Source organism: Aedes aegypti, chromosome 2 (assembly GCF_002204515.2).
Source record: "Aedes aegypti strain LVP_AGWG chromosome 2, AaegL5.0 Primary Assembly, whole genome shotgun sequence".
NCBI lineage: Eukaryota > Metazoa > Arthropoda > Insecta > Diptera > Culicidae > Aedes > Aedes aegypti.
Genome location: NC_035108.1, coordinates 179,932,463 through 179,953,438, shown reverse-complemented (window position 1 = coordinate 179,953,438; position 20,976 = coordinate 179,932,463). Strand labels below are relative to the sequence as shown.

Below are 20,976 nucleotides of genomic sequence, written 5' to 3'. Positions count from 1 at the left end.
TTTCATTAGGCGGTTTTAAATTAGGACTATAGTGTTACTTAACACAGGACACCTAGATATGAGAAATTTCTATAATATTTAAAAACGATATTAATAATTTTAGTAATAAAAGAATTTAATGAAATATATGTGCAACAAGACCTACAGAAGCCGCTTGTGTGAAACGTCAAACACATAAGAAAACGATGAAAGCGCCTCTGGTTGTGAGATATAAAACATAGGAAATTTAAAATCAACAATTATTGTTGCATCTATTTGTCTGTGGAATAAGTATAAGTATGCGGCATGCAAGCGGCTGAAGGCTGTTTACGGTTCGCCCTTCAGACTTGAGTGTGTTATGATCTCTGCCATCGAGAACTGAATGAGACCCGAAACTAAAGTGAAAGGAGTTGGTTTCTATGTGCGTACCCACCATACCATGCGTTTCGGTTGATATGCACAAGAAGAGATGTACATCAAACATGGAAGCCACAATCCCACGCCTTAAATCGTTGCGATGTACTTTTGGCAGGTTATTTTGCACTGTGCTATTCATAAACCACGTGGTATTATCCCTCCAGAGTGTCCTGCAAGAATTTCTTCGGATATTCAACTAGGAACTCTCCCCGGCATTCCTCTAGGGATTCCTCCAAGAAATCCAACAGGAATCCCTCCTTAAATTATTCAAGCGATTCCTTAAGGAATTAATCCAGGGATTTCCCCAAAAAACCTTTTTAGAAAAAGAATTCCTGGAGGAATTTTAGGAAAAGTTCATGAAAGAGTCCCTGTAGGAATCTTTAGGATAATTGCATGGGATAATTTCCGAGGGAAGTTTTAAAGATAAAAAATCCTTGAAGTAACTCATGTAGCCATTTTCCTAGTGATATCCCTGAGAGAATTCCTGGAGGAAATTCTTTAGGAATGCCTTGAAAAATTTGTGAACGAATTTCTTATACCTAAGGAAAACTCATCAGCAGTGAGTTGTGGTGGAATTGCCGATGAATTGCAATACCCTTATTTTTCTTTCAAAAAACCCTAATGAAAGTGTCTATAGGGTAGATGTACCAATAGTTGAGGTACTAAGCATAATTGAACTTCATTTAACCGCCTAAATTAATTAACGCGCAATTAATGTACATGTTAATGTTGTAACGGGAAGTAACGACCATTGACTTAATGAGAAAAATGATTTCATCGCAGTAATCCACGGCATGTCAGTGAAAAACAATACCTCCACTATTGGTACACTGTTCCTTTAGTTGCGGTATATTTTTAATTTGTGTTCCTATAGTTGTGGTATCCGTTGTTTTCTTATGGGATCCTCCACTATAGGAACACTTTACCGCAACTATTGGTACAAGCAAGAACAGTTTTAGCAATTTTAGTGATATTTCATCAGTTTTAAAGCAATTTGAACGCTCTTTTCAACTATTCCGTGTACAACAAGCCAATACGTTGATTGGTAGTGTCGGTTCTGTGGCTAATGTAGTAATATCAGTGAAAACGGCACTACCGCAACTATAGGAACACCCACAACTAAGGGAACACTTACCCTAGATGTCTTTAATTATTTTTTCCTTCATTGATTCAGCTAGAATACCTAGATCAATCAATTTGATCCAAACAGTTTTTTTAATAATCCCATCTACAAAGGCAATCGCGTGTAACTACAAACTACACGAATTTTAAAAAAAAAAAAACAGATAGTAATACACTTCTGAATTCTACAAAATTCTTTCAGAATATACAGGGTATATATATCTTGACAAAAAATAAAAATATATAAATGAACTTCCTTCGAAGAAAACTAAAAAATGTCCACGATTTTTTGAGAAATACTTGTATGATTTACTAAATTTATTTTAACTCGAATACATTAAACAAAGTTCGGGATTAAAAATTTAAGATCGTTTCCTGAATGATTTAAACGAAAACTCAAGAAGAATTTCTGATATTATTCTTCGCAATTGTAGAAATTTGTAGTAATAAGTAGATAGATAAATTTCTGGTTTCCCTCTCTAATTTCTCTAAAAGTTTTGCCTAAAGTTAATCCATTCTAGATGCTGTTCAAATTCCGTTCTGCCGTTCAACGCATATTTGTCCTGCGTTCCATAAGGTAGAACATGGGACAAGTAGGCGTGAGAGGGCAGTAGGTACCGTTTTGACTCATATTCCGAACACTTAAGGCCAAAAGTTACTTCAAATGCATCCGATTGGCATAAATAAGCTGATATTTGTGTAAATGTTAGTGTCTTTGCAAAGTCTAACTGTTAGCTGTTGGGTGCACCAATAATAATGTTGATTTAATTAGTTTTAGTATTGTGTTTACGTAAAAGAATGGAACAACATTTTGATTCAAATGCCGAACACTGTGTTGATTCTGTCTCATATTCCGAACACTTTGATTCAAATTCCGAACAGCACGAATAAATCGTATTCAAATGAATAATTCCGCAAATAAATTTATCTAAACTTGTTCTACTGGTATCAAACTAGAAAATCATCACTACTCCCGCGGTATAAATTATATTGAGGACGTTAAAATTAAGTTGTACTTGACTGTCATTTCCTTGTTATTTGATGACATATTTCAGCGAAACATTTCAACCACATCGCCATACAAAAACCGAGTGTTCGGAATATGAATCTGTTCGGAATATGAGACAAAACGGTATGCATACGAATAAAATATCAATCCTATTGATAAATCAACGTTTACTCATGTTTTTTTTTTGTTTTTTTTTTAGTTTTAATTAAACAGCTACATAGGATGCAATACCACGTATGCAGTTACATGATTCATTTTGGCATGAGGTTCTTTAAGGTCGGATTGTCAGACAATTTGCAATAAGGAGCACTTTAGCACTGCTTTCAAAAAATTCCACTGCCAAACTAAATGAAAAGTGGCAACAATAGAATCCAGCTCATTAATAGATTATAGAGATTTTCGAAACTCTCTGGGGGGTGGGGGTTCTTATGCCAATGTAGCCCGATGAGGATCTCGATAGCCTTGGAATGCCGACAGCCTTCCGTTGCACCGTCAATGGCGGCATTAATACGCTGCCAATGCTATGTTCCATGGTTCCTCCTCAATTGGTTACCAATCCGATCGCTTGTGGCATAGTGAACCTAGTCATGGCTATGAGAAATTTTGCCGGTTTCCTTTCCCAGTGTGTAGGGTAACTGCAATGTATGGTGGATCCCGTTTCGATCGCGACCGAAAACACTACTTCGGCCATGGAAGCAGGGGAAACGGGTCTGATCTGTGCCGAACGGAAACAAACCTCCCCCTGCAGCCAATGCTGAGGATCCTGCCGGTTCTGGTTCCGCTGGTACTGATGCTGGTCTGACAGAGGCAATCACCCGCGCTCACGACTCTGCCGGAGGACACGGTCACCTGCTGGCTCGGCAGGCAACCACATGCCGGTGATAGCTTTGAAGACGGACCAGTTACCGGCATACCCGGTGGACGTGATGCCGGCAATCGACCTTCATCGAGATGTGCGGCTCCATCATCAGCGGACAACAAATGGCACTGGTCAAACCAATTTTGTACAGCAAAAGACGGATGAGATCCGCAAAGCCTGCTTGCACCGCTGGCTCTCCTCTGTTTCACCACAAACAGGTAACCAAAACAAAAACAACACTTTTTCTTAATAACTGTGGAAGTGCTCATAAGAACACTAAGCTGAGAAGCAGGCTCTGTCCCAGTGTGGACGTAACGCCACAAAGAAGAAGATTCAGCAGGAAACCAGGTAAAGGTAGGTGACTTATCGGAAGACCACGAATACGCTGGTTGTACGCAGTGGAGGAAGACCTGGCGACGCTGAACGTTTAGAGCATCTGGAGAAGTACGCCCGAGACCGACGAAGATGGAGTTTTACAATACGCCCGGCGTAGCGTGACGTGCTGTAGCCATCAAAGTGTCATGGTAAGGTAGGTATCGAACTTACACACATTCAGCATGATTTGCGCTAGGGATGGACTTTGCTACTAGGCTATTAAAAGTCTTGACTTAGTCGAATCCATAGAATTATTCCGGCACCGTTATAACCAGCCACTTAGCCATTAATCTAGCCAACGAGCACTCAGAATATCATGAGTGCAAAATAATAGTGACACAAGCCGATTACCATATAATATGTTCAAAAATCGGCTATACTGTTATTAAGAACACGCAACTGCAAATACTAGGCAATCATCATTTAGGTCCCTAATAAGCTACCGAATGAAGTAAGTTCAGTAATATGTACAAAAACTGGGGTGAAACCAGTTTTCTCAAGCTGCAGTTGAATGATTCTACCGTGTTACCGTTTCGACCAACTTATTGCCAGTCAAGAGTGGATAGCCTTTTGTAACCCAATATTCGAAGACTATTAAAACCCCATAAACGACCTCGGCTCGAGAACGGACTGAATCAGATCCACGGTGTCGAATGAGGTGGTAGCACAGCATTCGACAGCTATACGACAGATTGGACTTCAAGAACGACAATTCTTCGGTCCGCTGGCTGTGAAGAACCCAAGCTTCGCGAAGCTTTGAATGAATGGGTTCTCTCGGTCGATCGGAGCCGGTGGCAGTTGCCCGCAAACAGATTTCGTATGTAAATCATAGCATAAATAATGTAAAAAGTCACATCATTAGCATAAATATGAATAAAATGTAAATTATCTCGTTCGTACGTGCTCTACGGTCGTCGAGGTGGGGGCCATGGACCGGTAAGTCTTTCAAATGCTCTCGAAGACGCATGCCGCGGAGGCAACACAGGAATATAGGATAAGTAGATACGCAACATTTTACGGAATGGTATGGAGAAGAAAAGAAAATTTTCAGTACAGTTGATGTTCAAGAGTGCAATAGCTTACTTTTGAGGAAGTGACTTGTTGATAGGAATTTTATTGATCTAGGGTCAGTGTTCCCTTAGTGGACAGTCCCCTATAGTCGCACTAGTGGCTTTTTACGGCCGTTTTGCTATGAATCTTTTCAAAATATTTTTTGACATGAAGGTCAGGAGCTATTTATCTAAGTACCATTGATACACAGCTTGATTTTGTTCAAAAAATGATCGAAATAATTAGTTTTGCTTAAAATTTGAGCTCCCTTGCGCCTATAGTTAACCTATTGTTCCTATAGTAGCACTACTGAGAGAAACTATTTTTTATTATCCGAAATAGTTAATGAATTAAGTACTTTTTTTACATCAAACGAAAGCTTTTGATCCACACTTTGAAGGAAAAATATAAAAGCTTTGTAAAAATACGGTTTTGATTAGTATTTTGCCAACGCCGTGATGCTAGTGCTACTATAGGAACAGAAATTAGAAATAGTGCTACTATAGGCACATGTATTCCTATAGTGGCACAAGCGATAATAAATGCAAACATATGAATTTTCGCAGTTTTCATATTTTTCCCACAAAACCAAGATAAAAAGCTTTCAGATGATGTAAAAATAATGACGCTAGCGTTATTTTTCGATTTTATACGAATATTTGTTCTTAGCTATGCGGCTATTGGTACATCGACCCTACCGAATTGTGCGATATTTGCCAGAAAATCATTCTCCAGAATGACATTTGACAGATAGTTCCCAGAATGTACATTATGCCAGGAAACTATTTGTATCGTTTACCAATCAAATTTGATTCTCTCTTTTCACTGCATTTTTATGGAAAAGGGCTACTTGGGCACTTTCATTATATACTATGGCAAGGGGAGTTTTTGTTTCGATCAAATTATATGAAGCTCGGAAAAAGGTACAATTTTACTCCACACTACCCGGTTCGTGGCCGCATCCTTGGTTCTGCCTCACGCTCGCCAAATCGCTGTGCACTTGATCCGTCCACCTAGATCATACCGTTTTGATTCATATTACGGACACTTAAGGCCTCAATGTAGTATAACCCATCAGGAAGCATATACAATAAATCAATCTGTATGATTCGTCGGCGCTATCGAGCCTTCAAAACACTTAACTTTCGAATGGTGGGTGAAGATTTTGTTTTTGATACATGAATAATTTTAAATGAATAGAAATGTGTGGACTTTCCATGATTCTTATTCCGGACGCTTCCTTACTTTTGCCCCATATTCCGGACACTTTGATTCGAATTCCGGACAGCTCATGAAAATCATAAAAAGACAAGTCGAATCATTATTCGAATTTGGCAAACCACTAAAGAGGCGTCTGAAGCAATTGAGTATTAAAAATTTTCAACGATATCTATGGATAATGTTGACTAAAAAGAGTCTCAAAATTAATAACTTTTGAATGGCAAAAATTGAAACATTTCATGTGAAATGTTTCCCATACAAAGTAGAGTGTCCGGAATAAGAAGCTGTCCGTAATATGAATCAAAACGGTACCCTGCTCATTGTATCCCTCCAGCTTTGGCCATGTTTCATCATAAATTAACTTATCGTGCAGGATCGATCTGCCCTTGTATGTTGCAGAGTACACAAAAAAATGAAAAAAAAAAAACAGCTGATTTTTCCTTAAAAAAGGAAAAGCTGAGCCTTAAACCTGAATGACTAGATCAATGTTCAGGAGTAACAATAGCTGCGGCTTAATTCGGAATGAAGTGTAACGTACACAAGTAATTTATCCCATTTTCTGTCGACGTCATCCATAATCTCTCACCAAAAGTTCCATATCGTCAGAATCAATGATTCAAATCTCTCGTCATGTTGGCATTTCAAATATTTTGACATGCCGCTCGTCAAAGGCGCGGACACTCCAAAACGCGCCAAGCGACCTCAGTTTGGTCGGTGTCACTTTTCGGGGCTCCACTCGGTGTGATCCATCTTGACCATTGCGCTGCGCGTCGTGCTTAACTCACGAGAGATGACTGGCGAGATTGTCGGAATCTGACAAAACATACTTCGAAAATAATAACAGAAACGGATAAATGGCAGAACATTCGTGTCATTCCCGTTCATGCTTCAACACCTTCGCGGCAGACCACAGGCGAGCAAACGAGTGACGGCCGACCGGCGGCGCACGGTGATCCGGTATTCTGAAAAACTGACTAAATTCAATTTCCAAACATGTTTCAGTTGGAAAAATCAGAGGGGGTTGTGTACATGACACGACCGCATGACGTTAACTACGCCAAGTGATTTTTTGCATTTGAATTTTAGTCGATTGTCATAATTGCAGCCTTCCTATAGTTCGAAATCTAACATCATATCATGACGGTCGGAATATTTTAGATTTTCAATTGACACCCAGTATATTGCCGTAAGACGTAGTTAACGTCAAAAAAAGTCAAACATGTATCTACAATATTCGATAGTTAAGTACACATTCGAAAATTTTAAGTGAAAATTGTTTTCCTTCATATTTGGATGTTTTTGTATGTCATGAAAACCAAAAAAGGCGCCTATGCCCAAAATAGGATTTGCAACTCAAACTATGTTCCACAACTCTCGTCATGATCAGAACTTGTCAAATGTTAAGAATGTGTAATTATTTCCATGATATTTTTGAACTTGGACCACTGTGTGACGTCATGCGTGCAGCGGAACATCCACCTCGAACTCAAAGGGAGCGCGCAACTACAAAACCGCGATTCGATCCGCGCGGCGATGGCCCTGAAGTCCCGATAAAATCGAATTAAAAGTTTAAGTAATGAAAATGGAATGAGTCCGTACTTTCAAAGATGAGCTAAGTCGTAGGCTAGCGAACGCTTATTCGATCAAAACGACTATTTTCGTCATAGGTAATCGGAATCTACCTACATGATTCTAGTTGAAAAGGAGACAATGATAACGTCCTCAGACATTTAGCTGCAAACATTGTAACAGTATAACTTCATACTAGACAGCGCACAAACATGATTAAGTGACCCAACCGAGGAACGTTTCTTAAGAATATCACTCATAATCCACATTATTTCACAGAAAATTTTCAGGTTTCCACTTGGAATCTATAGGAACCCTGCTATAATCCAATGCCCGCAGTACACTTCGTTTAGAGTTTCACTAACCTTAATCATCCAAAGACAACTAATGTGTAGAACAGATTCAATAACAACATTGATTTGCTTTAGTAGAAATACTTTTGTTAGAATCTATTTGGAAATAGAAGAAGTAACGAATTGAGTAAAATCAAGTTTCATACTAAACATATTTTTTAGAAAAATTGAATAGTAAACAACATCTGGATGTCGACTTCCTGATGTTCGATACATTAAGAGAAATGGAACGTAATTGCGACCGTCAGAGTTGTTCTGCAAACATCAAAAGTGATCCAAGGTAATTTTGTTTTGCGTCGGAAATTTGTCGCTTTTACTGAGAAATTTAATATTTGTTGTGAATGGAAACAGCTGACCCACAAATTAATTCAAAATAGTGTGCTTAGCAAACAGAGTTTTTAAGATAATAAACCACCCTATTTCAAAAGCATAATCTAGATAAAAAGTTATTCCATTATGCTTTTATTTGCTGTTTAGAGGTTCATCATGCATGATAACGTTTCTTTTCTTTTTATAGTGTCATTCTGCCATTCTTTTGTCGAAAGCTTGTTTTTTTTTATATTGCTGTTAGCGTTTGACGTGCAAATCCAGTCTAACAATTGAGGCCTTGTTAGACTACGGTAACACAGGTAACCAAAGTAAACTTAGCAACCGTGATCCATATCACCGCCGACCTAGCAAATAAAACACAGCGCAACAAAAATGACATTTTTGCGTGTCTCTAGGATCAAATTATGTGTCTCCAGTAGATTTGGGGTTGCTGAATCTGATGCCGTTCTCAGAAATATCCCAGCACGTCACAATTTTTAGCTACAGGTCGCCAAAGAAGTATAAAACATTGGTTTATGGATGTTTACCTAAAATTTGAAGTATATTTTATCAAACTTTTTTGTGATCTTATCCACCAAGCATGCAAAAAAGGACTTAAACTTTTGTTTTAGATATATTTTGGTTGCAATTTCGCGATTAAATTTAGATTAAACCGATTTTTCAACATGCTTGCAGTCTCCATACAAAATTCTTCGATTCTTTTATAAGGTAAAATACAATACTTTTCTAAACCATAAAAAAATAACTTTCCCGCATCAAGTATCAAGTATTATAAACATTGATGATAAGTATTGTTATACACATAAAGTTTGAATTCTGTGGCAAATTCAGCTGATAAATTGCCTTACAAGCTGGCAAACTTGCATGCAAGTTCGCTGAAATAGTCCATTTTTGCATTTTTAACAACCAATATCTCAAAAAACTAGATGTGCTATGATATTTCTGTAAACGGAAATGGTTTCAGCAACCCTTAATCAAGTAAATACAGGTATTTTGATGCTGGAGACAAAAACGTGTTCCGCAGTGAAATCAATCCTTGACTTCGCCTTCCTTGTTAAAAATCTTACCGCGTTTGGTGTTCCCGCATTTGAAATTGAAATTTCAAACGCACACAGTTCCTCGAAACGCGAAACAAATTCAATTAGGCATTTTACTGCAAAATTCTCTCTCTTTCGCTCTTAAACAGAACTTGGAAACAATGGTGCCAGTACCTGTAAACTTTGACAGGTAGTGGCACCGTTGTTTTCAGATTTCCCGAAGGAGGAAAAGAGAGCGGTTTTCTGATGACGTCACCGGGCAATTGGCAATTGAGACAAACTATTAGAAAGCTTTTCCTGCTATGAACGAAAGAAAACTTAACATCCAATTTCTAAACTTAAACCATCAAACAGACCTTCCCAAACTTTTTTTAATATAGGGCAAAATTGAAGAAACTGGATTCTATGATAGTTTTGCTCTAAATGAAGTCAAAATCTACTTCAGGAGCATCGATCACACATTACTCCACAGTGCTTCATTATCGTTATTATCAAACAAAAATAGCCATCAAAACATTAAACGCCAGATAGTTTATATACTTAGACCTCTGGGCAGTAACTGTTTATATGCAGATCATATGATATTAGGCATTACGGAGCCGATTTAGTATAGTAATTACTTTTTAACACCATTTGTAACAAAACTTGATAGTTTGAACATCATAAGTTTTGGTGGTAATTTCTATATGTACTTACTAAGTGAAAGTTATATAAACAAGCTTATTTTTGTTTCAAAGAATTCCTATGGGCCTATAGTAGGCCTTCTCTTATTTTTCGACAATGCGAAAATTGCGTTATTGTAAAGTGCTCGATATGGTAAGAAAAAAATCAGGTAAAAATTTTAAGTCCGTACGTTGACGCTAAGTAGTTCCCTAACGGCCCCAAAGGTATTAGGTGTAGATCAAAATGCAAAATCGAGTTCACGCAATATGAGTACGAAAAGCCACTAGTAACAAATTGTCATTCATGCGTTGAAAGTCAGCATAGAAGTTTATTTTCTATTATAAACGTTATGCCAACTAGCTTTGTTCAATAGATTTTCATTACTTAAAACACGTTATTAGTTTGAGCTAATACCACATAGAGTAAATTGCCAATTATTGAACGGTTAAGGAAGCAGCGTCGGTAATTTGACTGTTAAATATGTCAGAATCCCTTAAACTTAAACTGAATTTCGCTCAAAACCAGCAAATACATTCGGCAATCAGATTTCCCATCGATTTTTACGCTCTTCAATTGATTTGATTGACATTTACCAAAACCCAATTATTGCACATTCAGAACCACCCGCATCCTATTATTGTTCACTTTGAGCCCAATTATTGCACACATTTTCAATTTTGCTTTTTGTGTGAAGTTCACTCGCTAGTGTAATTGAATACGGCGTGATATAGCGTTCCAAACAATAAATCTAACAAATTACGACGATTTTGCATGATAATTCGATGAAATAATGATTTTATCAAAGAAAAGGCCGGTACACGGAGAAAATTTTTAAGGTTCAATTTATAGGTTGTTTTGCTCTTCGCTCTCTAACAACAATAGAATGAGCGAATGAAATAGGGAGAGAAAAATTACTCAAAATTAGGTTAAAAAGTACTCAACTTCTCTACTGAATATTAGTTTTGCTTGTCGTTCTTCCGGCATTCCTACCACGTGACCAGCTCAACGCAGCCTGCCGTGTTTTATGAGCTTGATAATATCCACTTGTTTACATACTTGGTACAACTCATGATTCATGCGACGCTGCCAGATGCAATTTTCTCGTTTACCGCCAAGTATTGTTCGCAGCACTTTACGCTCAAAAACTCCAAACGCTTTCCGGTGGACCTCTTTTAACGTCCAGGATTCATGGCCGTATAGAGCAACCGGAAGGATTAGTGTCCTATATATCGCGAATTTTATTTTCATCTGCAGGCAACGGGACTATAGCTGGTTACGGAGCCGGTAAAAAGCCTAATTCGCAGCTGCAAGACGTCTTTTCACCTCGCGGGTAACATCATTATCGCACGTCACTGAGCTTGAGCTTGAGCTTGATTGGCCGCCCGTGGATGCTACTCCAGTATCGCCAGATCAGCTGCACTTACACAAGGAACCAACCGAATGACTGTTTGGGACTAACAGGCATCCTCAGTGTATAAGTGCTGGTGATCTTCTATTTTTAGGCAACAATAGGGCGCTTGCAGCAAACAAAAGTGTGCCCAATGGCTCCCTTTGATTTTGCTGGGTAACGGTTTGAAACGGAAAACACGTTACGAAACGTTTCCCAGCAAAATCAAAGGGGTCCGTTGGGCACACTAAACAAAGGCTGCAAGTGCCCTATGGCACCTGCCACGTCAGAATGCAGACCAATGAGGGGAAGGGGGAGGAATTGATGATGCATTGAACTGGCTCCCACGTAGACCGTATATTCCACTGCATCTACGCCTGTTCATGCGGGAGTGTATGGATTGGGGGAAAGGCATGGCAGAGGGGTTTGCTTTTGTGGTAAGCAGACTGCCTATGTATCAGGCGTAAGAAAGGCATGCGCGTGGAAGAATGGAAGAGTTAGGGAAACGGTTTCTTGTCCGTCTCTGGTTTTAGCGTTTGCTATGAACGAATAGTTTGAGGGTGATATATTTAGAATGGAAAATAGAAGCATGTGAGAGATATACAACTACAAAGTACGAGGAAAGTGACTGGCCTGGGATTGAACCCATGACCTTCTGCATATGAAGCAGAAGCGGTAGCCATCAGACCACCAACCCCGTCTGTCATTATCGCACGTCACTAAAGTACCAAGCTTGAGCTTGAGCTTGAGCTTGATTGACCGCCCGTGGATGCACTCCAGTATCGCCAGATCAGATGCACTTACACAAGGAACCAACCGAATGACTGCTTGGGACTAACAGGCATCCTCAGTGTATAAGTGCTGGTGATCTTCTATTTTTAGGCAACAATGGCACCTGCCACGTCAGAATGCAGATCAATGAGGGGAAGGGGGAGGAATTGATGATGCATTGAACTGACTCCCACGTAGACCGTATATGCCACTGCATCCACGTCAGTTCATGCGGGAGTGTATGGATTGGGAGAAAGGCATGGCAGAGAGGTTTGCTTTTGTGGTTAGCAGACTGCCTATGTATCAGGCGTAAGAAAGGCGTGCGCGTGGAAGTAGGAAGCGTTAGGGAAACGGTTTCTTGTCCGTCTCTGGTTTTAGCGTTTGCTATGAACGAATAGTTTGAGTGTGATATATTTAGAATGGAAGATAGAAGCAAGTGAGAGATATACAACTACAAAGTACGAGGAAAGGGACGGGCCTGGGATTGAACCCATGACCTTCTGCATATGAAGCAGAAGCGGTAGCCATCAGACCACCAACCCCGTCCGCACGTCACTAAAGTACCAAGATACACAAATTCTTCCACTACTTCAAATTTTTCACCAACTAGCACCACTTCACTACCAACGTCATGATTGGAACCACGCTGTCTACCAGCGATCATGTACTTTGTTTTGCTGGTGTTAGCGTTAGCGTTAGCGTAGTTACGGTATACTTCGCAGATTGGATACTAGCAATATTCATGTTTTTTCTTCGATAGTCTCATCTAGAATGCTTTCAGGAACAAGGCTTGGGAGTTAACATTGATCTCTTCTGAAAGCTGGCGATGGACGCAGAGTATTTGATGTTTAACTGTTTTAGATTAAATCTTTTGAATGCCGGCAATTAAAAGAATGAAACAATGCGTTATTTACAGTATGAACAATATTGTTTCCCGAAAAATAAATAAATTAAGTAATAAATTATATGAATGCGCGTCCGACGATAGTGACATACTGCTCGGTTAAAAGCAGAATCGATCCCTCCAGGGTTATAAACTCCAAACAAAAAAAAAATAAAATAAAATAAATGTCCGAATAAATGTACTTTGTTTTGCTGGTGTTGACGGTAAGTCCGATCCTCGCTGTCTCCCTTTTAAAAAGCACGAATGCGTCTTCTATGGCTCGACGATCAATTCCGATTATATCGAAATCGTTCGCAATGTTGAAAAAAAGGTTCGAAAGCGCATCTCCTTGCTTCAATCCTTCTAAGGTTACGAAGGAGGTTGAAGTCTCATCCGCAACCCGCACACTTGATTTCGATCCATCCAACGTTGCACGAATCAGTCTAATCAGTTTCGCCGGAAAACCGTGTTCTACCATTATCTGCCATAACTCATTTCTCTTTACTGAATCGTACGCCGCCTTGAAATCAATGAACAGATGGTGAGTCTGCAAGTTGTATAAAGGAACTTATCAAGGATTTGTCGCAAGGTACACATTTGATCCGTCGTTGATCGGCCCTCGCGAAAACCAACTTGGCATTCGCCGACGAAGGGCTCCTCCAGCAGTCTCAATCTGTTGAACAGAACACGCGACATTATTTTGTACGCCGAATTGAGGAGCGTTATTCCTCGGTAATCTGTGCCCTTCTTATACAGAGGACAAATGAGGCCCTCCAGCCAGCTAGCAGGCAATTCTTCTTCCTCCCATATTCTTAACAGAGTACGGTGCAGTATTTCGTACAGTTGCTTACTACCGTGCTTGAAAAGTTCGGCCCGGCCGGTGTCCGTGTAGGAGTACAAAACTGCATTTTGCACACCAAAAAAATTTTAGATTTACACGTAACGTAATATTAGCTTCAATCATGCAAAGCCATTTCTCATGTATTATTAAATGATAAAACTTATAAACACATCTATTATACACAACATTGTTACCAAAATCCTTAATATTGAACGCAAAACGTCTTCTCTCGAAGAATGTTGCATGCAAAACGGCACGGTTTACATGATTTTCACGCTGAAAATTCAATCATAAATAATGCACATGAAATGACAAGCCGTCGATCCATGTGCATTATTTTTGACAGAAAATTCAGCGTAGAATCATGTAAACCGAGCATTCTTGTTTGCAATTTCACTTTCAAGATGCAAGAAAGCATGCAATATTGGCGAATGTTGGATGTAAGATCATGAAATGTTTCAGTTTCACCCAAGATTGCAAGCATTTTCGAATGCAATGAGACAATTTACATTAATTATCGTTGAATGTTCAGTTGCAACTCCTTTTACATGATTATCATAAAAATTACGTGCCTTGTGAATTTGAGAAATGTTTGCTGTGTGTGCTGTCAGTTTTGTTTATATTCTGTAAAAATGGGAATTGCATATCTCGCGACGTTTACTCTATTGCCAATAAATTAAGCTACAGCTGCTAGCGGTACGCCAATTATTGAACGCTTTAATATTTACAAAGAAAAAATTAGTTTTTTAATCTCCATTTCCGTTGATAAAAAATTAAAATCCATTCAGATTTTACTTCGGTATAAGTTATTTTCTTGCGGAAAATATTTGGCTCATGATGTTAAAAATTGGGTGCTATTTGAATTGCACTGCACACGATAGTTTAATTCCGCTTTAAGCGCAAGATTTTGAACTTTTTAACGAAAAACACACTGTTGGTAGCTGGCATGCAGTATTTATGCAGTAGTGTTTAGATTTAATATTAGTTTTTCAGTTCATTGCATTAATGTGATATTCCCCGAATATTGGCAAGTGTGCAATAATTGGGTGGTGAGCAATAATTGGGTGGTGTGCAATAATTAGCGATCTACCCTAATTGGGTGAATTTAAACGAAAAAGGAAAAAGAGGTTATTTTTACCCGATTTGACAAAGTGACCGGAATAACTGCCGACCAGTGGACATTTCCGAAAATTCCAAAGGTCCTCGTAAATCTAGACATCTGTACGAGTCCACCGAAACAAAAACAAGGACAATTCGTTGAAAATGCCATAATGGCAACATTTTGAATCTCTGATTTTTTGCTGGATGGATACGGGCTGCAGCATTTTAACCGTATGCAACAAAATAGTACTAGCCCAAAGTAATATTATATCCTGTGGATAACTCTGTAAAAGTGCACGCTCACGTAAAATTCACAACTACAAAGAAAGTCAACTTCAATGCTGACTATCATCGTGAGCAGGAGAACTTGTTACTAGTGGCTTAATTTTGAAAATATATTTTTTTTTTTAATTTGGCCCTGGCTCTAATCCCTTTTGGAAATTGTCTAAAATTTTGAAAAAAAAACCTCAGAAGCCAATACCGACATTGAAAGAGAAAAACAAATTATTACTAACTAATTGCGAAAAACCTCAATTTGTAATGCAGTTTGAAAGCGCGCACAATTTTAATATAGAACTTACTAGTCCAATTGAAACTCAAGTTACTCAGGACTTCAAAAATATTCTCAATTAAGAAAACGTTTTCGAAAATTCCTGGGAGACTGATTTGGAAAAAGTGAGAACTATTATCGAAAATTTTAGATACATGAAAGCTCCTGGCGATGACGGAATTTTCTACATCCTCATCAAGAAACTTCCAGAAAGTAGCTTATCATTCTTAGTTGATATATCTAACAAATGTTTTCAATTAGCATGTTTTCCTGACAAATTGATAAATGCTAAGGTTGTTCCAATTTTAAAACAAGATAAAAATCCAGACAGAAGCTTCTAGCTATCGCCCATACAGTTTGCTTTCCTCCACCAGTAATCGTTTTGGAAAGGTCATTTTGAACAGAATGATGGCCCACATCAACAAAAATTCAATTTTTGCCAATGAACAGTTTGGATTCCGCCATGGACATTCGACCACTCATCAACTTTTACGTGTAACAAGTTTAATTCGTTCCAACAAATCTGAAGGCTATTCTACTGGTGTTGCTCTTATAGACATAGAAAAAGTATTCGACAGTGTTTGGTATGAAGGCTTGATCGTAAAATTAAAAAACTTCAATTTTCCAACATACATTGTTAGAATAATTCAAAGTTATCTGTCAAATCGTACACTTCAGGTTAATTATCAGAACTCCAGGTCTGAAAGACTTTTTATAAGAGCTGGTGTTCCACAAGGCAGCATTTTGGGACCAATAATCTATATAAATAAAAATGGAATGTTGTTTGTATGCCACGAAAAGGCTTACGAACGGGTCAACGGATTTGGATGATTCTTCCTCTGCTTTGTTTATTAAGAAATCCGACGTGTTTGTGAAACGGAGATATTCTCCGGGTAAGTTGGAAAAACGAGAGTGAACGAAACTGTCATTTTGTATGGAACGATCCATAACGTTTTTCAACAGCATACTTGATGACAAGACGAAGTTTGCCGGGACCACTAGTATACAATATTTTCACATCTGATTTACCTGAGTTACCTCAGGGATGTTTCAAGATCAAGAAGTCAAGGAAATTGTCATTACGAAAAGATCCTGGACCGACCGGGAATCGAACCCAGACACCTTCAGCATGGCTTTGCTTTGTAGCCGCGGACTCTAACCACTCGGCTAAGGAAGGCCCCTTCAAGATATTTCATCCTCTTCAATAGAACAATTATTTTCCCGCTTAATCACACTTTATTAATTTTACGTTTATTTCAATATTTATTACATAGACAAACCATTTAAATGATTTAAACAATTCCTCTTATCATTTAAGATTTCCGGTCATTACTATTACATTAAATTTATGAAATTAACTCTCCCCTAATTACTTCAAAAGTTATTGTACATCTATGATATGAATGTCATGAATATTCGTTTTTCTTTCAAATTTAGAATTTGACTCTTACATAATCCCTACGCATGGGCCTTCCTTAGCCGAGTGATTAGAGCAGTGCTGGGAATGGTAATAGTAGTAGGCTTGGCTTTTGGCGAAAATCACGTGGCTCTCCCAGTACAGTAGTTCAAAAACGTGAATCTCATCAAGTAGCCTCTGTTGGGTGCACGAATTTTCTAAATCATGAGTGTCATTGAAGGCTCTAAATGCGGGAAATGCAGCGGGAAATAGAACATTTTTCTACAGTAATTTCGGGTTGCCCTTAGCAACAGGTGTTTTGCAATTTTCAAGGCTCTTTGCCTACAGCAGCGATGGTCGTGAGTTGCACTGGCTTCGGTGACTGTGATTGGCTTTGTTTGGCTACTGTAGAGTGAGTTTCAGATTTTTTCCCAACCCTGGATTAGAGTCCACGGCTACAAAACAAAGCCACGCTGAAGGTGTCTGGGTTCGATTCCCGGTCGGTCCAGGATCTTTTCATAACGGAAATTTCCTTGATTTCCCTGGACATAGAGTGTCATTGTACTTGCCACACAATATACGAATGCGAAAATGCCATTTTTGACAAACAAAGCTCTCAGTTAATAACTGTGGAAGTGCTCTTAGAACACTACTCTGAGTAGCCGGCTCTATCCCAGTGAGAACGTTAATGCCAAGAAGAAGAAGAAGATACGCCCTACGTATGAATTATATTTAAACGGATATCGACTATTAGATGTTGATAACCGAATTGTTGATAGCCGAATTATTTTAACTTTAAATAATCAAATTCGTCGTTTAGTTACTGCTATTGAACTGTCCCTTCATTATGACCGAAAATTTATGCTTCTCTAGGACGATTAAATCATTCTAATTTCTTGGTACACCAATCAGATTTATATTTTTGTCAATGTTCAAAAATGTGTAGAGCAAAACATTGATTTATACCAATTGTCGTTAAGATAATTCTTACAAACTATTTTATTGAGTGAATTTCTTCTCCAATAAAATCATTAGATGACTGACTGCAAGTATGTTCTCCTAAATCAAATTGTAGTAAATTGATACTTACTTCTAATAAAGGTTAGATCTTAAAGTAGAAAATTAGATTAACCTAATCCTCAGTTTGTCAAACTAAAGAAATAGAATAGTCTAATATTTTGTAAAGTTGAGGCTTCTATTGATAAATTAGCTTTATTTTTTCAATCACATGTAAAGCAGCACAAATTATACTAAAGAATTAATCGCAAATAAGACATCAAAATGGTTTGAAGTGATGAAGATCTGAATACGATTTTCAAGATAGACGGCGCAAGAATTTTAAACTCAAAGAACAGCATTTTTTTGTATTAAGTTAAGTATGTAGTTTTACTCAAGAAAAGGTAAAATATATTTGACAGAATTGGTCAAGAATTATTCTATAGCGCGATCTATTGAATATAACATTATAGACACCGACACGTTAATGCTTCCAGTAGACGATTTGCCCTTCGAAGGATGCATCACACTAGACAACGGACTAGAATACAACACCCAGTGGCTCAGTCGAAATACGTTTGAAAACGAAAAGTTTTCAGGACTGAAGCGGGAATCGAATTCACGCTTCTCGACTCCATGCGGCTAAATGCTTGGTAACACTAAACGCGACATGTTTTAGATATAGTCGGAATTGAACGTAGTGCAACAATTATATGAGGTGAAAAAAGAAAATATTAGGCTCAATCATACAAGTAAATGAAAACATACCTTTAATTGTTCTATTTTGATAGTATCCATTGCTGATAGTATTACTTGTCCTACTTTGCTATTCGAGTTGAAGTCACAAAAACGCATCCAGAATCATTTGTTACAAACAAACATCAGAGGAACACACGCTCCGTAAATTATGATCCCAGTGAACGTTATCCAAAACTTCTCCGTTGATAACCCACGCTTTTTAATCACCGAACATCTTCACCAGTTTACACTTCTTCGTATCAAAAAGATTCTCACGCCACTGTAGACAACGAACACGGCCACCTTCTGCATCTACCACTCTCAGCTTCCGTCGGCGCCACTTCCCATGCAACTTTCGCCCTGTACTGTAATTCTATCCAAATCCCAAAACAAAACCAAACCCGCGCGCGAAGAATGAAAAATCGGTTCCGTTTCTCAGCCTCCGACGATGACACGAATAAGAAAATACCGTCGCATCGCGCGAAACAACTCAACTCGGCGAAACACCTGATCCCATTTGATCAGATCGATACGAATGACTGGAAGCTTTGTACGGGTTGGCAAATCTCGTGTTTTCTCCCGCCGCGCCAACATCCAATATGTGCTATCCGCGGAACCGATACTTTACTCAACCGGCACTTCCCGCTAGCCCCGCTGCAGGGACCTTACGCTTCTTTTCGCTTGCTCACCTACAGCATCCATCCGGTCCCACACGACACCACCGAAGAACATCATAAAAGCATCCATTCATGAGCCACCGAGACTCTGTCTTCCATTCCCATGCTTCTTTCATTTTGAATCTCCATGGCCCTCTTGAAACGGTTACTGCTCTCAACTGGAGTGAGAAACGCCCGGAGAGCTAAGTGGGAGCTTTTGTGAGCGAAAAGAAATCGCCTCTCACGAAACGATACATAAGCGAGCATGCAGAATGGAGATGGAAATAATCGGCGTTCTCCTGCTAGGGGGCGTGGCTTAGAACTCCAACCTTTATTCAATCCCTCGCTCTCTCTCTCTCTCTATTCATATCCAATGCACAAGTTCCATATTTCATGCTCACCTCAATGTTTAAGCATTTATTATCAGAGCATAATGCATTGAAAGAAGAACCATCCACAAGGGGGTGGCAAAAAGGGTAGGTGGTATTTTTCCAACCCATACCTCAGCTCAACTTACTCTTCAACCGCTTTGGTTGAGTTTTATTTTTTGTTGTCACTGAGAGTTTGCCGTTTTATTGAGAGCAATCGAAATTGTATTACCATACGAATGAATAATGATTTCATTGCTCACTCCTCCTAGAACCCTGCAACTTTTCATTATTACTGCTACTAGTTCCAATCATGGTCGATGATGCTGGATTGCTTCCCGGTTTATCGATAACTTTAAAGTAGGAGATATTTTTATGTAGAATGATAATTACATACAGGGTGGATCATAAGCTTCAGGATTACAAGATTACTATGACAATATTATTTCGGTGACCTCTATAATTTTTCATGTGATTGGAATTTTTGGTGACCTTATCACAAAACTAACAATATTAAAACAAAAATAAGGATGTTTGCTGACAGATTCAAGGTCGGCGAAATGCTAGGTCAAAATGTCACGGACTCTACCAAATTAATCAATTTATCAATAATCAATGGGGATTGATGTTTCATGATTATTACCCAAGTAACACAATTTGTCATAAATAAGGTCAAAATACATCTTTAATACATCGCCGCTGTTCTGGGTCGAATATACAATACTAAATTTCATACACCTTTATAACCGAAAAAGCGCAGAAACAGAAAGTTTTATAACATCTCTCATAGTTCAATTGGATGTTTGTCAATACCTATTTCGCACTTCTCATAGTAGTATGATTTGTTATATCTAAGTTATACCATACATCACTTTGACCAATAAGTAACTAATCATGTTATCGAGACGTAATTTGTTGTATGAATTGTTTGGAATGTTTTGACAGCTCAAAAGAGTAAAAACAAATAAGATTAACGATTGATTACAAGTAGTGCAAGTAGGTAGCGTGATGAAAAACAAATATCTTGCTGCATGGAATTGTGCAGGATTTTTTTTATCAAGTTACGAGTTTCGGTATATCAAGAAACCTTTATGCATGTATGATATATGTTTTTTTATGTGCCGTGTTAGATTTTTGGTAAAACTGAAGGCTGTGCTTCCTGTTTTTTCATGCGCCTTTTATAAGATGCGTAATTGCAATTTGTGCTCCGTGAAATTTAACGATCTTGTACAATTTTCGACTGAATGAACCAGCGAGGAAGATGGTGGATTCTACCAGATGCGTACAGTGTAGGTAAAAACTCTT

The 20,976-nt window shown here is 38.5% G+C and overlaps 1 protein-coding gene across 1 annotated transcript in view; it reads right to left on the bottom strand.

Annotated features, from left to right (window-relative positions):
* LOC5574562 (LIM/homeobox protein Awh) overlaps positions 1 to 19,358 on the bottom strand; it is a 178,161-nt gene extending 158,803 nt beyond the window's left edge. The window contains exon 1 of the mRNA XM_021843321.1: positions 18,678 to 19,358. Coding sequence (XP_021699013.1) covers positions 18,678 to 18,764 — 87 coding nt within the window. The 5' untranslated portion in view covers positions 18,765 to 19,358. The remainder of the gene's footprint in view (positions 1 to 18,677) is intronic.
* Positions 19,359 to 20,976: the final 1,618 nt, after the last annotated feature.